Raw genomic sequence first — 18,989 nt, 5'->3', positions numbered from 1 at the left:
CCTCTTCTCTGGCCCCCTCTACAACAGAACATACAACAATTGTTCCTATTGTCACAGTTTGATGACTGTTGACAGCATCATCACCATCATTTTGCTGTGACTGCAATATCTTGTCATGGCTTATGGTTTGGAGCAGCTGTAGTGACTGTAAGATCAGATCATTTTGTGCCATGTTCAGGGCAGCAACATAAGCAATGTCTTCTTGTTTAGCAGTTCTGCTGCTAAACAGTGTGTCTAAACACTGTGTTGGTATCCACATTTATCCTTTCTGTTTGGTACACTATCTCAAATCGGAAATCAAACTCACTGACCCATCGAGAATGGCGAATACTCTGAGCTTTCCCTTCTGGCATTGGTTTAAGTGCACCAAGCCCTTTCTCTGATGCATTCATGTGTAATACAGTTGGGAGGTTGAAGTCAGGCTATGCAAGCACCTGCTGGTTTAAAAAGATAAGTATGGTTTAGAGCTCTTTGGTTCTCTTCTGCCACAGTATTGGGGTTCTAGATGGCAGTTATGCTTTTATCGCCTACTTTGTCTTGGTCTGGAGCACCCCTGCAGCTCATACATTGGCTGAGACACTCGAAAAGTATTGTCTGTATTTTTGACACATAATCATACATAATCAAACATAATCAAAGTCTGGAATGCAACATTCAGTTTTGTCTCTAACCTTTTTTAATCCGATAGGGAAACAGTGTCCATTGTGCTAGTGAAGATAGTGCCTATGCTGTTAGTCATTTCATCTAGATCAATTGCGTTTAGAGGTATAGTAAGAAGATGGGACAGCTGGTAACAGGCTCTCCCCTTGCCAAAACCGGAGTTTGTTTCCTCTGGGCTTAGATCCTTTCAAGTACCCCACAGCATGGTGTTCCACTTTCCCACAAACAAAACAGTGATTGCAGTTAGTCTGACCACAGGTGATACAGAAAGGACAACCCTTTGGCCTCTCTCTTCTTTGCTGTCTGTTTATTTTGTTGGAAAACTGTCAGGTACATTGGAGTTGAGTCTCAGAATTTGTGGCTGCTGTAGCATATGGTTGAAGGGAGCTGACTGCTTGAGACAGGGCCTGCACATGAGTGCTCATTTGATGAATAAGCCTGTCTTGGTCTTGGTGTTAGTTTCACCCTTTTCTTTGTTCAGCACACTAATATTAACCTCATTACTCTGAGCTTGAGCAGTCTTTGGGGAATGCTGTGCCCTAGGTATCATTTCATCATCAGTAACAATGGGGTGTGAGAGGGGGGACTCTCGCTTAACATCATCATGCTTGCTTGCTTAAGCCCTTTATAGACTGTGTGAAGGAACATGTACTGTGCCATTTGTGCCTCATACTTAATATCTGTCTGTTTCATTTTAAGAAAGAAATTTATTTCATTTTCTTGCTTATTGGAATTCACCAGTTCCTAAAATGAATTGTGTGATTGTATAAAACTAATTCCACTAGTGTCATTTTGTCCTTGCTGGCCAAAATATCCTTAAAGTTTCCAGGTTTGATGATACAAAACTGATCTAGTAATAGTGCAAAACTGAAAAAAACTGATAGTGAAGAACTCTTGCCTTTGCAGGAAGAATAGGTCTTTGAGAGCAATCATGCTTTCACTGTTGCTGGTGGAGTGTTGGGCAGCACTTAAATGTGGCATGGGGAACAGGCTTAAGTGTAGATTCGTTCAGCAGACTGAGGAAACAATGAGCCCACTTGCAAAGAGAGTCCATGAGAAGAATGCACCACAGTGCCTCCTACTGGTCACACTGGGATGCTCACAGGAGAACCTGAGATTTCATCCGAGATCAGGTACAGGATGAGGATCTAAACCAGGAGTCGGCAACCTTAAACACTCAAAGAGCCATTTGGACCCGTTTCCCACAGAAAAAATACCACAGGGAGCCACAAAACTCTTTTGAAATCTAAAATGAAGATAACACTGCATATATCGTTTTTTACCTTCATGGAAAGTATAGAAAAAACTGTAGTGTGCTGCATATATGAAATCAATTAACTGCTACCGATTAAACGCAATTTTATTCCTGCAGGCAAACAAAAATATTTTGAACAGTTTGAACTAACCTTAAGCAACAAGACGCTGGGTTGAAGGTTACTTTCAAATAAAATGTTTAATATATAATTGAGTCCTTCGTATTCATGACCAGGGACCTCAAGTTTTGAAGACAGGCAAGCATGACATCTCCAACCCCTCGCTTTTTTCATTGGATGTTGCGTTAAATCTTTCCCCGATAGTGCTATTTTCTGATTGGCTGATAAGTGTCAGGCTCGACTAAGAACTGAGACGCGCTTGATTCCTTCCCGGTTCCACAGAGACAGCAGTGCGGACAGATACAGTTTGGGCGCTGCGGCTTATTAAATATATGATAGTCAAAAAGTTTTTCTGCGTGAGAATATGATGTGCGGCGGGAGACCGAAATGCATGACTATCACTCTCAATGTGTGGCACTTGACAGCCATGCATGACATAAAAAATTTAACTTGCCGGCTGCAGCAAACCAAAAATGCGCCTGCTTCTGTGTGTCGGATTTTGCAAGTCGGCAGTTATGACGCATATTTTGAGCGACCAAAAAAAAAAAAATTAAGCACGGTTTATTTTAATGTTACAAGAGCATCATGATCTTAGAATTTAGAATTACATTTTTAAAAAAACTAACTAACAAAAATAAAAAAATTAAATTAAATATTTATTTTCCAAATCTACAGGAGCCGCAGCAGAGGGATGAAAGAGCCACTTGCGGCTCCGGAGCCGCGGGTTGCCGACCCCTGATCTAAACCTTGGAATGAAATTCATCTTCACTTAACTTCTGCACTTCCATTCTTCTGTTAAAATGAGCTCTTTCTAATAAAGTCCTATCAATTCTAAATTTAATTTTGTGGTGTGGTATCGTTCTGCTTTTATAATTCTCTCTGGTTAGGTCATTTGTTCTCTAGTAAAAATGCTGTATTTAGCAGCTATGCAGATCTGCATGAAACACAAACTTCTTATTAACCTATCGTTCATGTCACTGATTTGTTAGATGTTCTATGACTGCTACGGGTGTGTGTTCACGGTGTGTGTGTGCGAATTCTGAGTATGGGTCACCATACTTAGCTGTATGTCACGTTACATGCTTTTCTTTATTCTATATTGTGCATTTCTTACTTTGCAATAAGAGATGCGCAAGCATGTCTGAATCCAGTTTAGCAAAGGGTTTTCCCTTATGTTCAAAACAGAGTTTGTTTTTGCTGATAATAAAATGTTAGATAATTTAATTATTATTTGCATTAAATAATTCATTAATGTTCAGTAAATACTTTATTCTGGTCAGGGCTGTGGTGGATCTGTAGCCTAGGCTGTGTGAGATTGGAATACATAAGTTATATTATATTACTTGGAGAAAAATTCAAGGTTTGGTATAATTGCAAGGGGGCACGGTGGCTTAGTGGGTAGCACGTTCGCCTCACACCTCCAGGATCGGGGTTCGATTCCCGCCTCCGCCTTGTGTGCGCGCGAAGTTTGCACGTTCTCCCCGTGCCTCGGGGGTTTCCTCCGGGAAATTGCGTGAGTGAATGAGAGTGTGTGCGTGTGCCCTGCGATGGGTTGGCACTCCGTCCAGGGTGTATCCTGCCTTGATGCCCGATGACGCCTGGGATAGGCACAGGCGATAGGGACGCCTGGGATAGGCACAGGCGTCCTCATGACCCGAGGTAGTTCGGATAAGTGGTAGAAAATGAGTGAGAGTGAGTGGTATAATTGCTTCCCTCTTGGTTTGTGATTTGTCTGTTGCATTTTCCAAGTAGTCAGTAAATCTGACTGAAGATAACCTACACCTCTGGGTTCCCTATATACATGTCTCTTGTTCTGGGTATGTCAGAACTATTAGCCTTACCATCATACCTTCTGGGATACCAGCGGTTTATTTACTATGGAGATTGCTACTATATACTATGAGTGATCTAGGATTGCAAAAAAGACTACCAAAAGAGGATAGTTTCTAATGGCAAATACACCATCTGCATATCAGTTAGATCAGGTTCAGCTCCAGAGCCAGCACAGCCTTAAGATCGTTATAGGAATGTAAGTGAAACGAATACTGTTGTATTCACTTATGTGTCTTTAAAATCGCTTAAAAATGTCCCCCACATAATTAAGGGGCTCCTCTACAACAACTCAGATGCTGGACTGAAGTATCCGGGACATTCTAAGAGAAGATGCCAACTACATGTGGTCTTTGAGGACAACCACTTCCTACTCAGTACACAATTGCCAGACTGTATAATTATAATCATACCCTCCAGTGTCACCAAAATAAGGACGAGGTTCAATTTTGAGCCTGTTTCCTCTCAAGGTTTCTTTCTCTTCCATCTAAGGGAGGTTTTCTTTGCCACAATCACCTCAGTCACTTGAGGCTTGTTTTTGGGGATAAATACAAAATACAAATATGTCTAATATTAATATTGAATTTTTGTATTAGATTAATCTTTGTATAATATCTTATGTTTTGTAAAGCTGCTTGGAGACAATGTCCATCGTTACATGCTATATACACAAATTTGAAATTAATTGAACTGAAGACTGGTAATCCCTATATAGGATGTTTATACTCTCCATGCTCTCTGTCTTCTGTCTTTATTGTTATGGGTAAACCTGGAGCCTATCCCAGGTGACAGGTCACTGGGTGCCAACCAATCACAGGGCACAATCAAATACACATTCACACATGCCTTCACACTCTAATGACAATTTAGAGATGCTAATCATCCTATAAGGCATGTCTTTGGACTGGGAATAAAACTGGAGATCACAGAGGAAGAACATGCAGATGTAGCACACAAAGGGAGGACGTGTGAAGCAAATTCTATAAAAACTAAGCTGCCAAGCCCCCATTATAAATAACAAAATTGTCATTTGTAATACATAGTTTATAACATCTACATTAGCTAAGGACTTCAAGGTTTTGCATATTCAGTGGGATCCAGTGGTTCCTTTTGAAATCTCTTCCCTCCTGCTTTTTATGACTAGACATTATTGTGCATGTTAGCATTAGTAGTCACAGTGCTCTTGAATTTTATCTGTGTGTGTTAAATTAGTCTGCTGTCATCAAGTGAAAGACGATATTGCAGCATGTTTCTTGCAGAGAAACTAAAGACCAGTTTACAATTTGTATGGACAGAGTATTTATATCTGGTCATGTTTATGAAGATGTTCTCATCCTCCAAATGCATCCAGGTGATCTTGTCTGCCTCAGCTGGTTGGATTTTCTCAACACATGGCAACGTGTTGTGATCTGCAGGCAAAGAGATAAAGGGAGAATAGAAATAGAGTGAATCGTCCCAGTCATTCAGTCATGTAATTTGATGAGAGAGGATCATGTGCACCATTACTGAGTAACAAAAACAAGAGCCATTGAAAGCATGTGCTTTTGGATGTTTCAGTCTACACAACGAATTTTGTGTGTGTGTGTGTGTGTGTGTGTGTGTGTGTGTGTGTGTGTGTGTGTGTGTGTGTGTGTGTGTGTGTGTGTGTGTGTGTGTGTGTGTGTGTGTTTGTATGTGTGTGCCTGTGTGTGTGCATGTGCATGCATGCCTTTGCGTGCAATCCTGTGATCAGCAGCAGACCATAAATACATATCTTACAGTCTAATTCAGTAGTTTCCTGTGTACATCTCTGTGCTGGTCTAATGCTGTTGTATTGCAAAAAAAACCCTGAAACATTCAAGTTCCAAACTCCTCAGACTGTAACTGTAACAATAAAAAAACACAGTGAAAAAATTTGTTTTGAATGAAGAGTGAGATTTTACTGAAACACACGGCAGATGGAGTTTTTTAGGTCATCATTAAGTGCCTGGTGTTGTTGGTTGATGTTTCATAGGCCCAGACAAAATCTTGAACCAGTCCAAGGTGATTGACATCACCACCTGAACAAGGCCCAAGATGGTCAAGAACCTGCAGTGGTTTCCATGCCAATGACCCATAAAAATGCAGTGAGGAGCTCATCCTTACCTCCTCCTGCTTCAAGGAAGACATCAACCCTTAACAGCAGGCTCCCATTAATACTCCTCAAATAAGCTCTTTATATCTGACCAGCTGCTAACTAAGCTCATCACGTAGACACACACCTCAATAGACATGGGCCACCCTTGTATACAAAGCATCTACCTCCAACCATGATCACATACAAGCTCTGCTGGTCAGTAAATTCATACTACCATACCCCTATGGCTCTGTACCCTCATGGCAATCAATTTCATTACTAACATGTGGGAATCTCAAGGCTAGACCATAATATTGGTTATCATAAACCACATCTCAAAATCATTACACATTATCCCATTCCACAACCTACCTTCAGCCTTTGCCACAGTCAAATCCTCTATAGCTATATGTCCTGGAACTTTGGGATACTATGGAACATTGGGACTGACCTGGAACGTCAATTCATGTGCACCATCTTTACAGACAAACTAGCGATGAGGGTAAGTCTGACCTCAGGGTATCACTTTACGTTAACGGTCAGGTGGAGTGGTCAAAAGAGGAAGATTGGCCAGTTCTTGTGCATGTTCTGCACTGACAACCCAGAGAACAGGGCCGAGTTCCTAACATGGAAAAAATTACACCCAGATGTTGCACTGTCATTCAGCCACACCACTCACATAGTGTGCCCTGCTGTTCCCCTCGATTGCTTGCCCCACCAACTCAACACCTGTGCATAGCTGGTTTTGATGATACTAACAGGTCTGGAGAACACAGCTGGCATTCCAGTTTATCCCAAAGGTACTCACTGGTGTTAAGGTCAGGGCTTTGTGCAAGCTGCTTGACTTCTTACACACAAACGTTGGCAAACCATGTCTTTACGTAGCTCACTTTGTGCACAGTTGGGTTTACGTAGCTCACTTTGTGCACAGTTGCATTGTCATGTTTTGTCATACAATGTCATTCTACTTAATTGTACACTTCCAACATAAGGGTGTGCACATACTTATGGGCATATAGTGTATCTATGTAGAAAAGATTTTTGATATTCAGAGGACTTATTAGACAATAGTTTAACATTTAGACAATAGTTAAAATGTGATTTAATAAAAGTATTCAATTTTCAACCCTGATTACACTGTATGTGCATTCTGATGCTTCTGTTGTTGGACTAACAATGATTTAATGTTGAAGCAATGAACAAAAAAATACGTACATAACAAAAAAGTGTGAAACAACTGAAAATATGTCATATTCTAGGTTCTTCAAAGTAGCCACCTTTTGCTTTGATTACTGCTTTGCACACTCTTGGCATTCTCTTGATGAGCTTCAAGAGGTAGTCACCTGAAATGGTCTTCCAACAGTCTTGAAGGAGTTCCCAGAGATGCTTAGCACTTGTTGGCCCTTTTGCCTTCACTTTGTGGTCCAGCTCACCCCAAACCATCTCGATTGGGTTCAGGTCCGGTGACTGTGGAGGCCAGGTCATCTGGCGCAGCACCCCATCACTCTCCTTCATGGTCAAATAGCCCTTACACAGCCTGGAGGTGTGTTTGGGGTCATTGTCCTGTTTGGGGTCATTGTCCTGGTGTGTCCAAACTTTTGGTCTGTACTATATATATATATATATATATATATATATATATATATATATATATATATATATATATATATATATATATATATATATATATATATATATATAATTTATAGAAATAAGCATAGTAAGGATATTTGGTGCATATGTTTATTTACATGCAAATATGGGGTTTGAATAAAAAAACTGAATAAAAGAATATTTATATATAATGTTACATTTAATAATAATTTGATCTTATAATGCATTTGTCGGATTTGATAATTGATGCATTTATTTTCAGCACAAAACTTCAGCATACATTTCCCGTCATGCACCGGCCCTTTCGTGACGTGTAATTCGTGCGCTCCGATAACGTCACGGGCTCTGTTTTAAATAGCCCTTTCCTGGTGTTGTTGAGTGTTTGTGTGTGTGTGAGAGTGTGAGTGTGTGAGTGTGTGTGTGAGTGTGTGAGTGTGTGTGTGTGTGTGTGAGTGAGTGAGTGAGTGAGAGAGTGAGAGAGTGAGAAAGAACGTGGTTAGTGAAGCTTAGCATATTTAGCTAGCTTGTAAGCGGGAACGCGTGGAGGAGATGATATAATTCTCGGCAGTTTGTATTTTTTATGTAGTCAGATTTGCTTTAAAAATAGACGGAGAAGCTAAAGAGATTAGAAACTTTGTTGCTCACAGATTCCTGACGAGCTAGTAGAAGGTTTGAGAGGGAGTTTTGTGAATTGTGTTGTTGATGTTGTGCTAGTGGTTTAAAGTTTTGGAGATTAGAATGTCAATAAGCAGCCAGAAGACCAGCAGCCGCGCCATTCCGGCCACCAGACGGGTGACCATCACCGACTCGGCCCATCTACCCCATGACTACTCCAGCACACCTGGAGGGACTCTGTTTAGCACCACTCCCGGAGGTACAGATCCGTATTCTCAACTCAGATTGGTCTCAAATGCTTAGTATATTTTCTAACCGCAGCTTTGACAGTTATTCAGACTCCAGTTTATCGCATTGTATCAGTCAGAGGTGATATATGACTTGTAACATAACAGACTGTCCACAGTTGTTTCCAAATATGAAGTTAAGCTATACTAGTAGCCTAGTGGTTATAAGGTTTTGGATTACCAACCAGAAGGTTGAGAATTCGAGTCCCACGTCCACCAGGCTGTCACTTCTAGGCCCAACTTTAGAGTAAGGCCCTTAACTTTAACTTTGTATAAAATTAGATCAATTGTATGTCGCTCTTGGTAAGGGATTTTTTTATTTTTTCCATCTCACCAGCTGATTATTTCCTTAGGACAAACAACACTACTCAGGATTTTATTCTTTACTAATCTGTTCAAGCAGCTAGTGACCGTAACATGCTCAGCCACATGTATTGTTTGTGTAATGCATGCATTTGTTCCTCTCTGCACTCTTTTCCTCTTTGCATGGTTCCTGCTTGATTTCATAGATGTTTTATTGTGTACACTGTTGTCCTTTAGTGCTGTTGTTAGGTTTGCATGCTCTCCTTCTGTTTGTCATGTGTGTTTATCTCTGTCCATTCAGTCTCTCTCTCTCTCTCTCTCTCTCTCTCTCTCTCTCTCTCTCTCTCTCTCACTCACACACACACACACACACACACACACACACACACACACACACACACACACACACACACACACACACACACACAGTGCGTACAGCACACTGGAATGTAACTGCTGTCATCAAAGTGTGGTGGCAGGAGCAGCTTTCTCACCCTCCATGCAGCCTTCAGATCTAAGAATAGCCTGATCTTTCTCATGGGCAAGACCAGTGAAGGATCTGAAACTTGTCATCTCTTTAATTTTAGTGGATAAGGCTGCAGATTATCTGATGGGTTGTTACCTTGTAACTAGCTATGTTCTAGCAGTTAAACTGACTAGTTTAATCAGATTGAAAAGTATCAGGTGAGAAAATAGTCTTTTTTTTCTTGGAGCTAACAGGAAAATCAGCACATCCCTCATTTTTGAAATTTAGTTACTGCACTAGCAAAAATGTCCCCTGGCATCTGCAGAATACACAACCACCAACTTGGTAATATTGACCAACAAATAAGCTCCAGAATCACACACTTGCTTAAATATGAACTTGTTTAATGTCTTTCAGGTTGGAGTTTTTCTGTAACCTTCAACTGCGTAGCTGTATTTTGTCTCAGTTGTAAGTTGCTTTGGATAAAAGCAAAAGCCCTATGAGTAAACATAAAAACAGACTTGCATGCATGCCGAGGCATTACATTGAACTGGGGCCTGGCTTATTGTCAGTGTGTATAAGGAAAAATCATAATACTTTGCATAATGCATGTGTTTAAAATGATATTTTAGTGATGGTTTAAAATTATTCTATTTCAGTTTCTACTCTAGTAAAGGCAACAGTAAACTATTCCATGATTAATAACCAACTGATTTTGCTAGGTAGTTAGTTAGCATTGATTTACAATTCAGTCAGCTAGATAGCACTGTGACATGGATGACTTCTGGGGAATGGGAAAAGAAGCATTTGAAGGAGGAAAGGAAACTTTTATGATCTAAAGCCTACTTCCTTATCTTATGGCGTGTGTGCATGTCCAGTGGAACTGTTTTACTTGTGTTTATTGATAATGTGGTTGCTGACAATAGCATCAGGGCGAGGTCTGAAGTGTTTAGGCTTATATTGTGTATGTAAGTTTCAGCCAAATGCAGTCTTTATGTCCTGCCAAGTCATTCTGCTGACTCGAATCTAATTGAGCATGCATTTCACTTGCTGAAGGCAAAACACCTCAAGAACAAGCAGGAACTGAAAACAGCAGCATTAAAAGCCTGACAGAACATCACCAGTTAGGAAACACTGTGATGGTCACTGACTACAAGGAATCTCCAATCAAGTATTAAATATAACAGTTTACTTTAAGATTGCTAGTTTGTCCAATTACTGTTAAAGTTTACTTGTACGTTTTGGATGTAGAATTATTTGGATGTGAAATTAAACCTTTTAATACCTTTTAAGTCTGAAGTTTGAGATCAGATTCATCATCTGAATTCATATTTATTAATTAATATCAACTTCAAGATGCTATTATAGTCTGCTAAAGTAATAACCACCACATTGTGCAAATATTTATGGACCTGATTATTTATGGGTTGCACAACTACTGATTTTCCATAGAAATAAAACAAAAAAAAAACTGGTAATTTTCCAAAGACAAAGTATAACAGTTAAAGCAAAAGTTGCTTCTAATTTTATTTTTAATGATGTTTTATTTATGCTGCAAAGATCATGTTGTGCTCTACAGTTAACACCAACACACAGATTTCCAGTTTTAATACATGCACATCTCCAGCTTCAGTGCTACAAGCTGTGCTCTTGTAGGCTACACTGTTAACAGTAAAAGTAAATGGGCAAAATAATACTGTGGATCATATTCCACAATTTAATCATGTACTACTTTTTGACAGACACTTTCTTAAACAAGCTGATGTCTCAGATGAAATAGATTCTTTGTATAGCTTAATAGCGGATTGAAAATCCACAGAAGCATCTTAACTGGCATTCTGGATCGACATCTAACCTGAAATTTCAGAGGAATTTCTGTTTTTTCTTTGCATGGATTTGTGGTATCTTTGTCAACTGTATCTAATTTTGAAGAAAATATGAGAGGGAATCCAGGACAATATGGGACAATAATACACAAAACAATCACCTCAGTTTACTCTGAACAAGGCACTCTCTTTGGACCTGTACAGTGCTTTAGAGGAACTATACTCCCATGCTGCATGTTATCAACAGGCTGCTCTGTGCTGCTTCACACTCGCACCTTCCTTTCTTGGTTTTCTTTCTGCATGAGTATCAGTACATGGATTCAGTTCTTGCACATCTGCCCTGAGTATTTTATCTGAGTAGCTGTAAATGTGGGAGGTTTGACCTTGTAAGGCAGATTGTTTTTGATTTACTGGCACATTAGGACCCATGTGTTTGTTGGTGTGGTTGTGTGTAAGGTGGGAAGCCTGAAACTGAACTCAGCTGTATGATAACCTCATGCCTGATACCATGTTCTAATCGCTTTGACCTTGTTCAGGTCTGTTAGAAATATCTACATTTTATATTTTTTCATGTGGCTTTTGCTCAGAGACAGCTGATAAAATCTAGTTTTCAGTTCTGACCAGAAACCACAAGTCATTTCACTTTATTAGCAGTTACTTTTATTTGAAGTTTATATATAATTAAAAAAGTTTTTGACACTTGACCATCAAATTCATTTGTTTTGAACATCCTTTTCCAGATTTATTCCCATTTTTACTCAGATAAGGATTGGACACTTCTCAAAATGCATTCCACTGGATTGTGGAGTTGGACTGTGGGGATTTCATGTGGAGTCCAGAAGCCTTTATTGTATTTTCTACCGTTATATATCTGACGCCATACGTGGTGAAATGAGAAAGCGTTTCTCCCGGTCCATGGTCCTACATAGAACAACATAGAGCTAAGGACATAAAGTAAGTTGTCCTGGCCCCATAAAGTTCATCGTGTGCAAACAGAGCAAGACAAAAAACAGTGCAAACAGAATACAAAATACTACAGGACAAATACACTGTGTGTGTGCATGCGTGTATAATTTGTGCCTTTTCAGCCACAATAGTATTAATGACTTTCAGTGAACGTCCGGTGAAGAGGTCTGAGGTGCTGTCTGTATTCTAGCTCATCTTCAGGATGTTCAGTTAGGTTGAGGTCAGGGGTCTGTGCAGGACATTTGAGTCCAACACCAAATTTTGCAAATAATGTTTACATGGAGCTTGCTTTGTGCACAGGGGCATTGTCATGCTGGATCTTGTTTATGCCTCTTAATTCCAGTGTAGGGAAAAGTTAATGCAGCAGTATATAGAGACATCCTACACAGTTTTGCGGTTTGGGGCAGACCCATGTATCATGTATTATACATTTAACAAGACACTGTAAGAATTTGTAAAAGATAGAATGTGCTGTATGTAGTGTTGCCTCTTTTGGAAGAAAGCATGTTCAAAAGCTCACTAGAAGTCACCAGATGATGTCATAGACCAATTTGAATCTTTGCTTGCAGCATAATAAAATAGTTATTTACATATTAACAAAATTCTACAATTTCTTTCAAGAATGTAGACAAAATGAAGTCTTGGGGTATTTAGTAGTTAGGAACAAACTAAAAGGAAATGCTTTGTTATATTACTGTAAATATCGGCAAGAGCTTCTAAAACTAACAACAGGATTAAACATCGCTGTACTCGTCTTTAATAAAGGTCACTAAAGTGGTATTAAAAAAATCTCCACAATGGCAATACCGTGTCCAAGAAGAAACTGTAAAAGCTGAACATGGTGTATATCTTGCAGCTTAGCACACCTTTAGGACATGTTCAGACATGCAGAGAAGCTCTGGTCTGAGTCTCATGTGACACCTTTGTGTCATAGTCAGGCAGTGGCGCAGTCACGACCTGGAGGATAACAGCCTGAACACAGAAATGTTCAATGTATATGTTTTAGAAGGGCTGTGTTTGCATAAGAGTGTGTTTTATTTGATAATTGTTTTGCTTTCACACTGCACAAGAATTATTAAAGGGGGGAGGGGGATTTTTATGAGGGATATGTAGATCTGAAAATGTTCAGCTCACTCATTCATATGTGATAGGTAAACAAACTAAGTTTACTTGCAATTAACAAAATCACAGAAAAACACAGCTTATACAAAATTAATGATTTGATAAATATAGAAATATATGATTTGTGTATCACGCCCACTGTTCAAATCTCCTGAATACACATCATTTCTCCAGCACTACAGATCTGTGCTTTGGTTCAGTTCTACAAAATTTGGGGATTTTTAAGTGTACAGAGCACTTAAATGGTTGTCTTTATTAATTGACAGTAGTGTGTAAACTGCAATAAAAGCTATTTATTAAACAGCAAACTGATATCAGCTCTTGAATTGGCCCTGCAGGAACCCGAATCATCTATGACCGGAAGTTCCTGCTGGACTGCCGCAGCTCCCCGTTGGCCCACACGCCCCCCAGTTGCCTGCCTGATATCCCTGGAGTGACCAGCCCTCCTACAAACACTGTCAAAAACAACAAAACCAAACCTCAAGAGAGCGTCGGCAGCAAAAGCATCCCTCCTGTGGACAAGGCCACAGGTACGTGCTGTCCTCAACACTTCCACATTTACGGCATTTAGCAGACACCCTTATCCAGAGTGACTTACACTGAGCACCTGAGGGTTAAGGGCCTTGCTCAGGGGCCCAGCAGTGGCAGCTTGGTGGACCTGGGGTTCGAAACCACGACCTTCCGATCAGTAGCCCAACACCTTAACCACTGAGCTACCACATCCCTGTTATATTGTCCCATTATATTGGACTCAACACAGTATTAGATACTGTTAACCTCTGGGATTATTTTGATCTAAAATTGTCCGTTTTTGCTAGAGATTTAGATATTTATTAAATATTCTTTCTCTTTTGGCTGTTATGAGCTAATACATGCTCCTGCTTTTAAAGGAGGAATCCTCTAAAGCTGTAGATTTTGAAATAGAGATTTAAAGTATTCCAGTTTAACTTTGGCCTCCTTGTTTTGCCTAGGTCTTCTTTCTTTCCTTTTACCAAAAGTTTACGTATCCTTTTTATATAGAGAGAGAATCTTTAATATGAAAATAATCATGAAATCAAGTTAGTTATTTTATTGTAGCTGATATTTTTTCTTTATATAACAGCATGTCCTAAGTTTTATTTCTCTTGTACCACAGCTATTTATCAGAATTGATGTGGAATTTCCACAGAGGAAAAAAAAATCAAGTTCCTGTTATCACTTATTTTATACATTATTTTATACACTTACCTCCCCTCTCATTTTTCTCATTACTGAGATTATAAACTTTTACTATAAACTATAATCTTGCATAAGACAAAACATCACAGTCGTAAAAAACATGAAATCTTCAGTCCTGAAGACTTCTCTATGCTGTAACTCTTACAGCTTCTCCTCTTACTGTTAAGAACTCTGCTAATGGACACTCCTTACAGAAAACTACACCAAATCTACCATTACTTCGATTTTTACTTTCATTAGATGCATCAACCAAACAAATCCCAGATGTTACTACAGGATTGACAATGTTAGAAAGCATGTGATAAAACATAAAACTTTGATTTGTAGCTGCATCAGAGGGTTGTTAATATATATGGTTCAACATCAATCAAAATCAGGACGCTGTTATTAAAGTAAAATTACATTTAAGCTGATAAACCTACTGATGTTTTGTGATTGAAAACTGCTCATATCTGATTGTATAGTGGTTCTGGCAGGAGAACTGAATCAGCTCTTTGTTGATGGAAAATGATAGAAGATTATAGCGACTGTTTTGTGAGCTCTGCAAACCCTAATGTAATGCACAGTATCGTGATATAATGTAGATGTATTGTGTTTGTTCTGTCCAGGTGAAGACGCCCAGTTTGAAATGGACATCTAGTAAAGTCTGATGTCAACATCAATGATGACGGTCCTTATAAGAATGAATGAAACAAAAGCTCTCTCCTGTCATCTACCTTCTTTTATCATCTACTGTTTTTTTTTTCCTATCCCTTATGTTTGTATCAATGCTGTCATTCCAGACACGCACAAGACACTTGCCATCGAGTCTCAACACCAGCACACACTGCTGTGTTTAAGTTTACTGCCAGTGCTCCTGCATAAGCTTCTGTTCAAGATGTGTTTTTAGTCACTTTCTGCTGCCGCTTGTGTAGATTGTTAACATGACCACTGGGAGGAGCAGTGGTTCCTTTTGAAAGATTTTTTTTTTATACCTGGTGCTGAAGTGTGAAAGTGTTGTCGGATAACAAAGAAAACAGTCAGCCCCCTTCGTTTGCCCTGTTATTGTTACCTTTTTTATAGTGGAAATGTAATTTTTTTTCCCCACCAAAAGTGTTTTTCCCCCCTTTATTGGTTAATTTTGGTTTTGCTGTGCATATTGTCAATTATACAATATCTAAGGAATAAATCCTCTCCTATGATTTGTACAATCATGAAAATATGCAGTAAATGAGCTGTTTCGTTCTTCTTTTGGCTTTTTTTTTAATGAAAATAAAAGCAATATTTGAATAAGAATCAAGATTTACTCAATATGCATAAAATATTTCGTTACATTTGCCATATCCCATATATACAAACATCATACATGAAAAGTAAGCCACTGGAGTTAATATCTAACTCATATTTATTCTAAGTATAACAGTGTAGTGATTCAATTAACTGATTCAATCCTTTTGAACTATCCCCTTTGAGAGAATATATAAATACATTAGCCAGTCAGAATAGCTAATCATAAACCCTGAGCATGATAAAATAGCAGCTGTTCCATCTTTTAAAAATTGGTTTATGCACTCATGAGTATTTATTTAAATTAGTCAATCGTCCATCACTGGTATATGAAAGGGCTATGTTTCTGGAATGATGGTGAAGAAATGTCTCTGTGCATTGTCAGCATTTCTACATTGTCTCTCTGCTTAGTGCTAAAGTTCTCTTGCAGTCTCTCATTGTTGGGGACGGGCATGTAAAGATGCCGTAAGTGCTGAAGTTGATTTGGCTCAGTGTTTGAGAGTTAGATCAGTGGCAGCCACATGCTTCCACCACCATGCCTTCGTGATGCCTCATCACCATCTTCCCATTCTCATAGTAGAGCATGGAGAGAGGAGCCAGGCGTGTAGGTACACAGGATGGACATGGGACACGGTCCGGATGGTGCAGCTTTAACAGGCTCTGTAAGAAAGAGATGAAGATTCACATTAACATCCAGAAGAGAAAAAGTTGAAATCACAGTTTGTTATAAAACACATATTATTACATACTGACAATGTGATGACTATAAATGTAGGGGGAAGGAATTCAGTCTAAGGCCCATTTTAATGTTTCTTCTGCTCTAACGCACACTAACTCAGAAAAGGCTCTTAATAAGGTGAAGGTATGAATCAAATGGGAACATAGGGGAGAGGTTAAACACTAATATTGTAGGGAGAGGGGATTTTCTAGAACCATTGAATTGAATTGAATTGCCTCCTTACCTGCATGTATGCATGATTTGTCGGAGTGAATGACTCGTCCACTGGTGTAGGGCAGCCTCCTTCACAGCGGTGTGCGTTGTATCTCTTTGGATAAATAATCCACTCACTCCAACCAATCTGGTCAAAGTCCACCCACATGTCCACCTTCCTGCACAGGGTTTTCTTTTCACCATCATCTGATGTGAGTGATGGGATGGCGCTGCCCCCTGCTGCTTCACTCACCCTCTTATGTGCCCGGTGGTTGCGTTTGTGTCTCCGGACCACTGTCTCAGAGAGCGGCCAATCCTGAGCCACATACTTTGAGTGCTCAGCTGTGCGGATCAGCGTAAATGCTTCTGTCCTCACATGCTTGGAATAAACCACCATCATGATGCTGTTGGCTGTCGGATGTTGGATGGGATGCTCAAGGTCTTGGGGTGCTCCTTCATCCCAGTGAACCTGGGTGGGAGGCAGTCCACCCTGGTGCAGCCAGTACTTCAGCAGCTGGGTGATATTAAGGACTCTCCAAGAGGAGTGTGAGGATGGAGACGTGCTCGACACAACATCGATGCGACCCAGGTAAAGACGCTCCTCTGTACCTTTGGGAGCATGGTAGATGTCCACCACAGGGTTCTCAGAGGCGGAGAGGTCTGGGAGGCGAAGGCGCAGCTCTGAGCGCTGCACATCGTCGCTCGCTGAGATGGAGGACATGTCAAACGTGATGGCCCACTTGTCACCCAACTGGTAGCAACCTAAAAAAAACAAAACAAACCAGACCTTAAGACATGTCAGAAACATTATAAACAATGCAAACCCAGACGCTTAAAGATCTTTAATTAATGTTTGGGGGTTAACAATTCAGAGGACAGCCTTCACACATCTGCAGTCAGGAGCAGTTAATAAAGCTGAAGACTCATATTGTCTAATTGTGTATTCCCACTTTTAAGCAGACGTCGTGAAGTTTGGAGCTAATACACACCTTGAGCATAATAAACGACTTGGTAAATAACAAGCAGATGGATGGTTTGAACAAAGGCTGAGTAAAAGAGTTGATCTTTAATAGAATAATATGGTTGATCTAATCCTAATGTTTGGACAGATTCAAATGAGCACTGTGAGCTTAAATTCTGCTTCATGCAAAGTTTGTCAAAAAAGTACTCACTGAATTAAAATACACATAAAAGTACTTACTTTTAGCTACGAGGCTGAGCACCGAGTCGGAGTGGTGCAGAGATGGCTGTTCGTATCCGATCCCCGCTCCTGAAGTCCCCGCTAATGTCTTCCCGTCACCAGCTAGTAAAGCCCGGTAAAGGTGCATCATGTAGAGCGGATAGGGTCCTTTAACGGACCCGCGCTTCCTGCTCACACCGGTGGAGACCGAGCGCACCCACAGCGCCACGCACAACATCCAGCATCCCAAGTGTTTCATAGTAACACCAGTACAAATAATCCAACAGATAGATGGAATAAGAGAGCAGAAGAGAGTAAGAGGACAGACAGCTCCGCGGTCTTGTCTTGCTCCTGGTCGCTCTTGGGAGAGAATGACTTCGATTCGCTGATGTCGAGCCTCTTAATTAAGCTCCTTTCAAAACTTACAGAAACTACAGAAGCGTTTGATAATCCGCAGCACGCACGTTGCCTTTGATGTGCCGCGTGTGATCCACGTCAAGGTCGTCGTGTACCGAAACCAAACCGCCTTTTAGTGTGCGCCGAGGTGTGAACGCACTGACGCTCTTCTGCGCCTAAAACAATACCATTAGCTGCGTAGATGGATTCATACGCGTTACTCTGATTAATGGGAGAAAAGTCAATCCAATACAAATGCATTGTGAATGAAAATAAAGGAAGTTTTCTTCTTTTTGTGCAATAATCACTTTTCACCTTATTAGATGGCGAAAAGGGGAAACATGGTTTATTTAAGTAGTTAATTATTTTCTCTGTTTTAAAAAGAAAAGCTTTTGGTCTACAGCACTCATCGATGTTGTTGGACACTTTCCTTTTCCAGCTTTTCCCACATCACTAAGGCTTTAAAGATCTCAGCCACAATCCATCTAAGGTGCTAAGAAGCCTTTTATAATCTAGATACAATTTCTTTACTAATTAACAACGCTAATTTATTACTCAGATGGGCATTCAGGCTAATATACAATAATTACGCTTCTGTAAATTGTTCAGTTATGTAAACCGCTTATAATCTGCTTAATATGATTCTTCATCGGTATAAAATCTCTCATATAGAGTCACAACTTGCATGCAGTATAACTTATCTGACAATAGTTTAGTACTGTATTTTAGCAAAACTGACGAAACAAACAAAACAAAGAAAGAAAGACAGAAAATCAGTTTAATATAAAAAATCTATACAAATAAAAAGTATTAATTCATACATTTTATAAAAATACCAGAG

At 39.8% G+C, this 18,989-nt stretch overlaps 2 protein-coding genes across 2 annotated transcripts; one reads left to right on the top strand and one right to left on the bottom strand.

The window, feature by feature from the left end:
* The first annotated feature begins 7,926 nt into the window (after positions 1 to 7,926).
* On the top strand, positions 7,927 to 15,650 carry eif4ebp1 (eukaryotic translation initiation factor 4E binding protein 1). Its single transcript, XM_027140104.2, has 3 exons — positions 7,927 to 8,446; positions 13,496 to 13,687; positions 14,984 to 15,650. The coding sequence occupies exons 1-3, from the start codon at positions 8,311 to 8,313 to the stop codon at positions 15,013 to 15,015; spliced, it is 360 nt and encodes a 119-aa protein (XP_026995905.1). The 5' UTR covers positions 7,927 to 8,310; the 3' UTR covers positions 15,016 to 15,650.
* Positions 15,258 to 18,286, bottom strand: ndr1 (nodal-related 1). The gene is made up of 3 exons (XM_027140060.2): positions 17,774 to 18,286; positions 16,604 to 17,334; positions 15,258 to 16,301 (listed from the first exon to the last, which is right to left on the bottom strand). The coding sequence occupies exons 1-3, from the start codon at positions 18,009 to 18,011 to the stop codon at positions 16,149 to 16,151; spliced, it is 1,122 nt and encodes a 373-aa protein (XP_026995861.1). The 5' UTR covers positions 18,012 to 18,286; the 3' UTR covers positions 15,258 to 16,148.
* Between the last annotated feature and the right edge of the window lie 703 nt (positions 18,287 to 18,989).

Source organism: Tachysurus fulvidraco, chromosome 21 (assembly GCF_022655615.1).
Source record: "Tachysurus fulvidraco isolate hzauxx_2018 chromosome 21, HZAU_PFXX_2.0, whole genome shotgun sequence".
Taxonomy (NCBI): Eukaryota; Metazoa; Chordata; class Actinopteri; order Siluriformes; family Bagridae; genus Tachysurus; species Tachysurus fulvidraco.
Note: the sequence above shows the minus strand (reverse complement) of the source record. Positions and strands in the feature narration are given on the sequence as shown.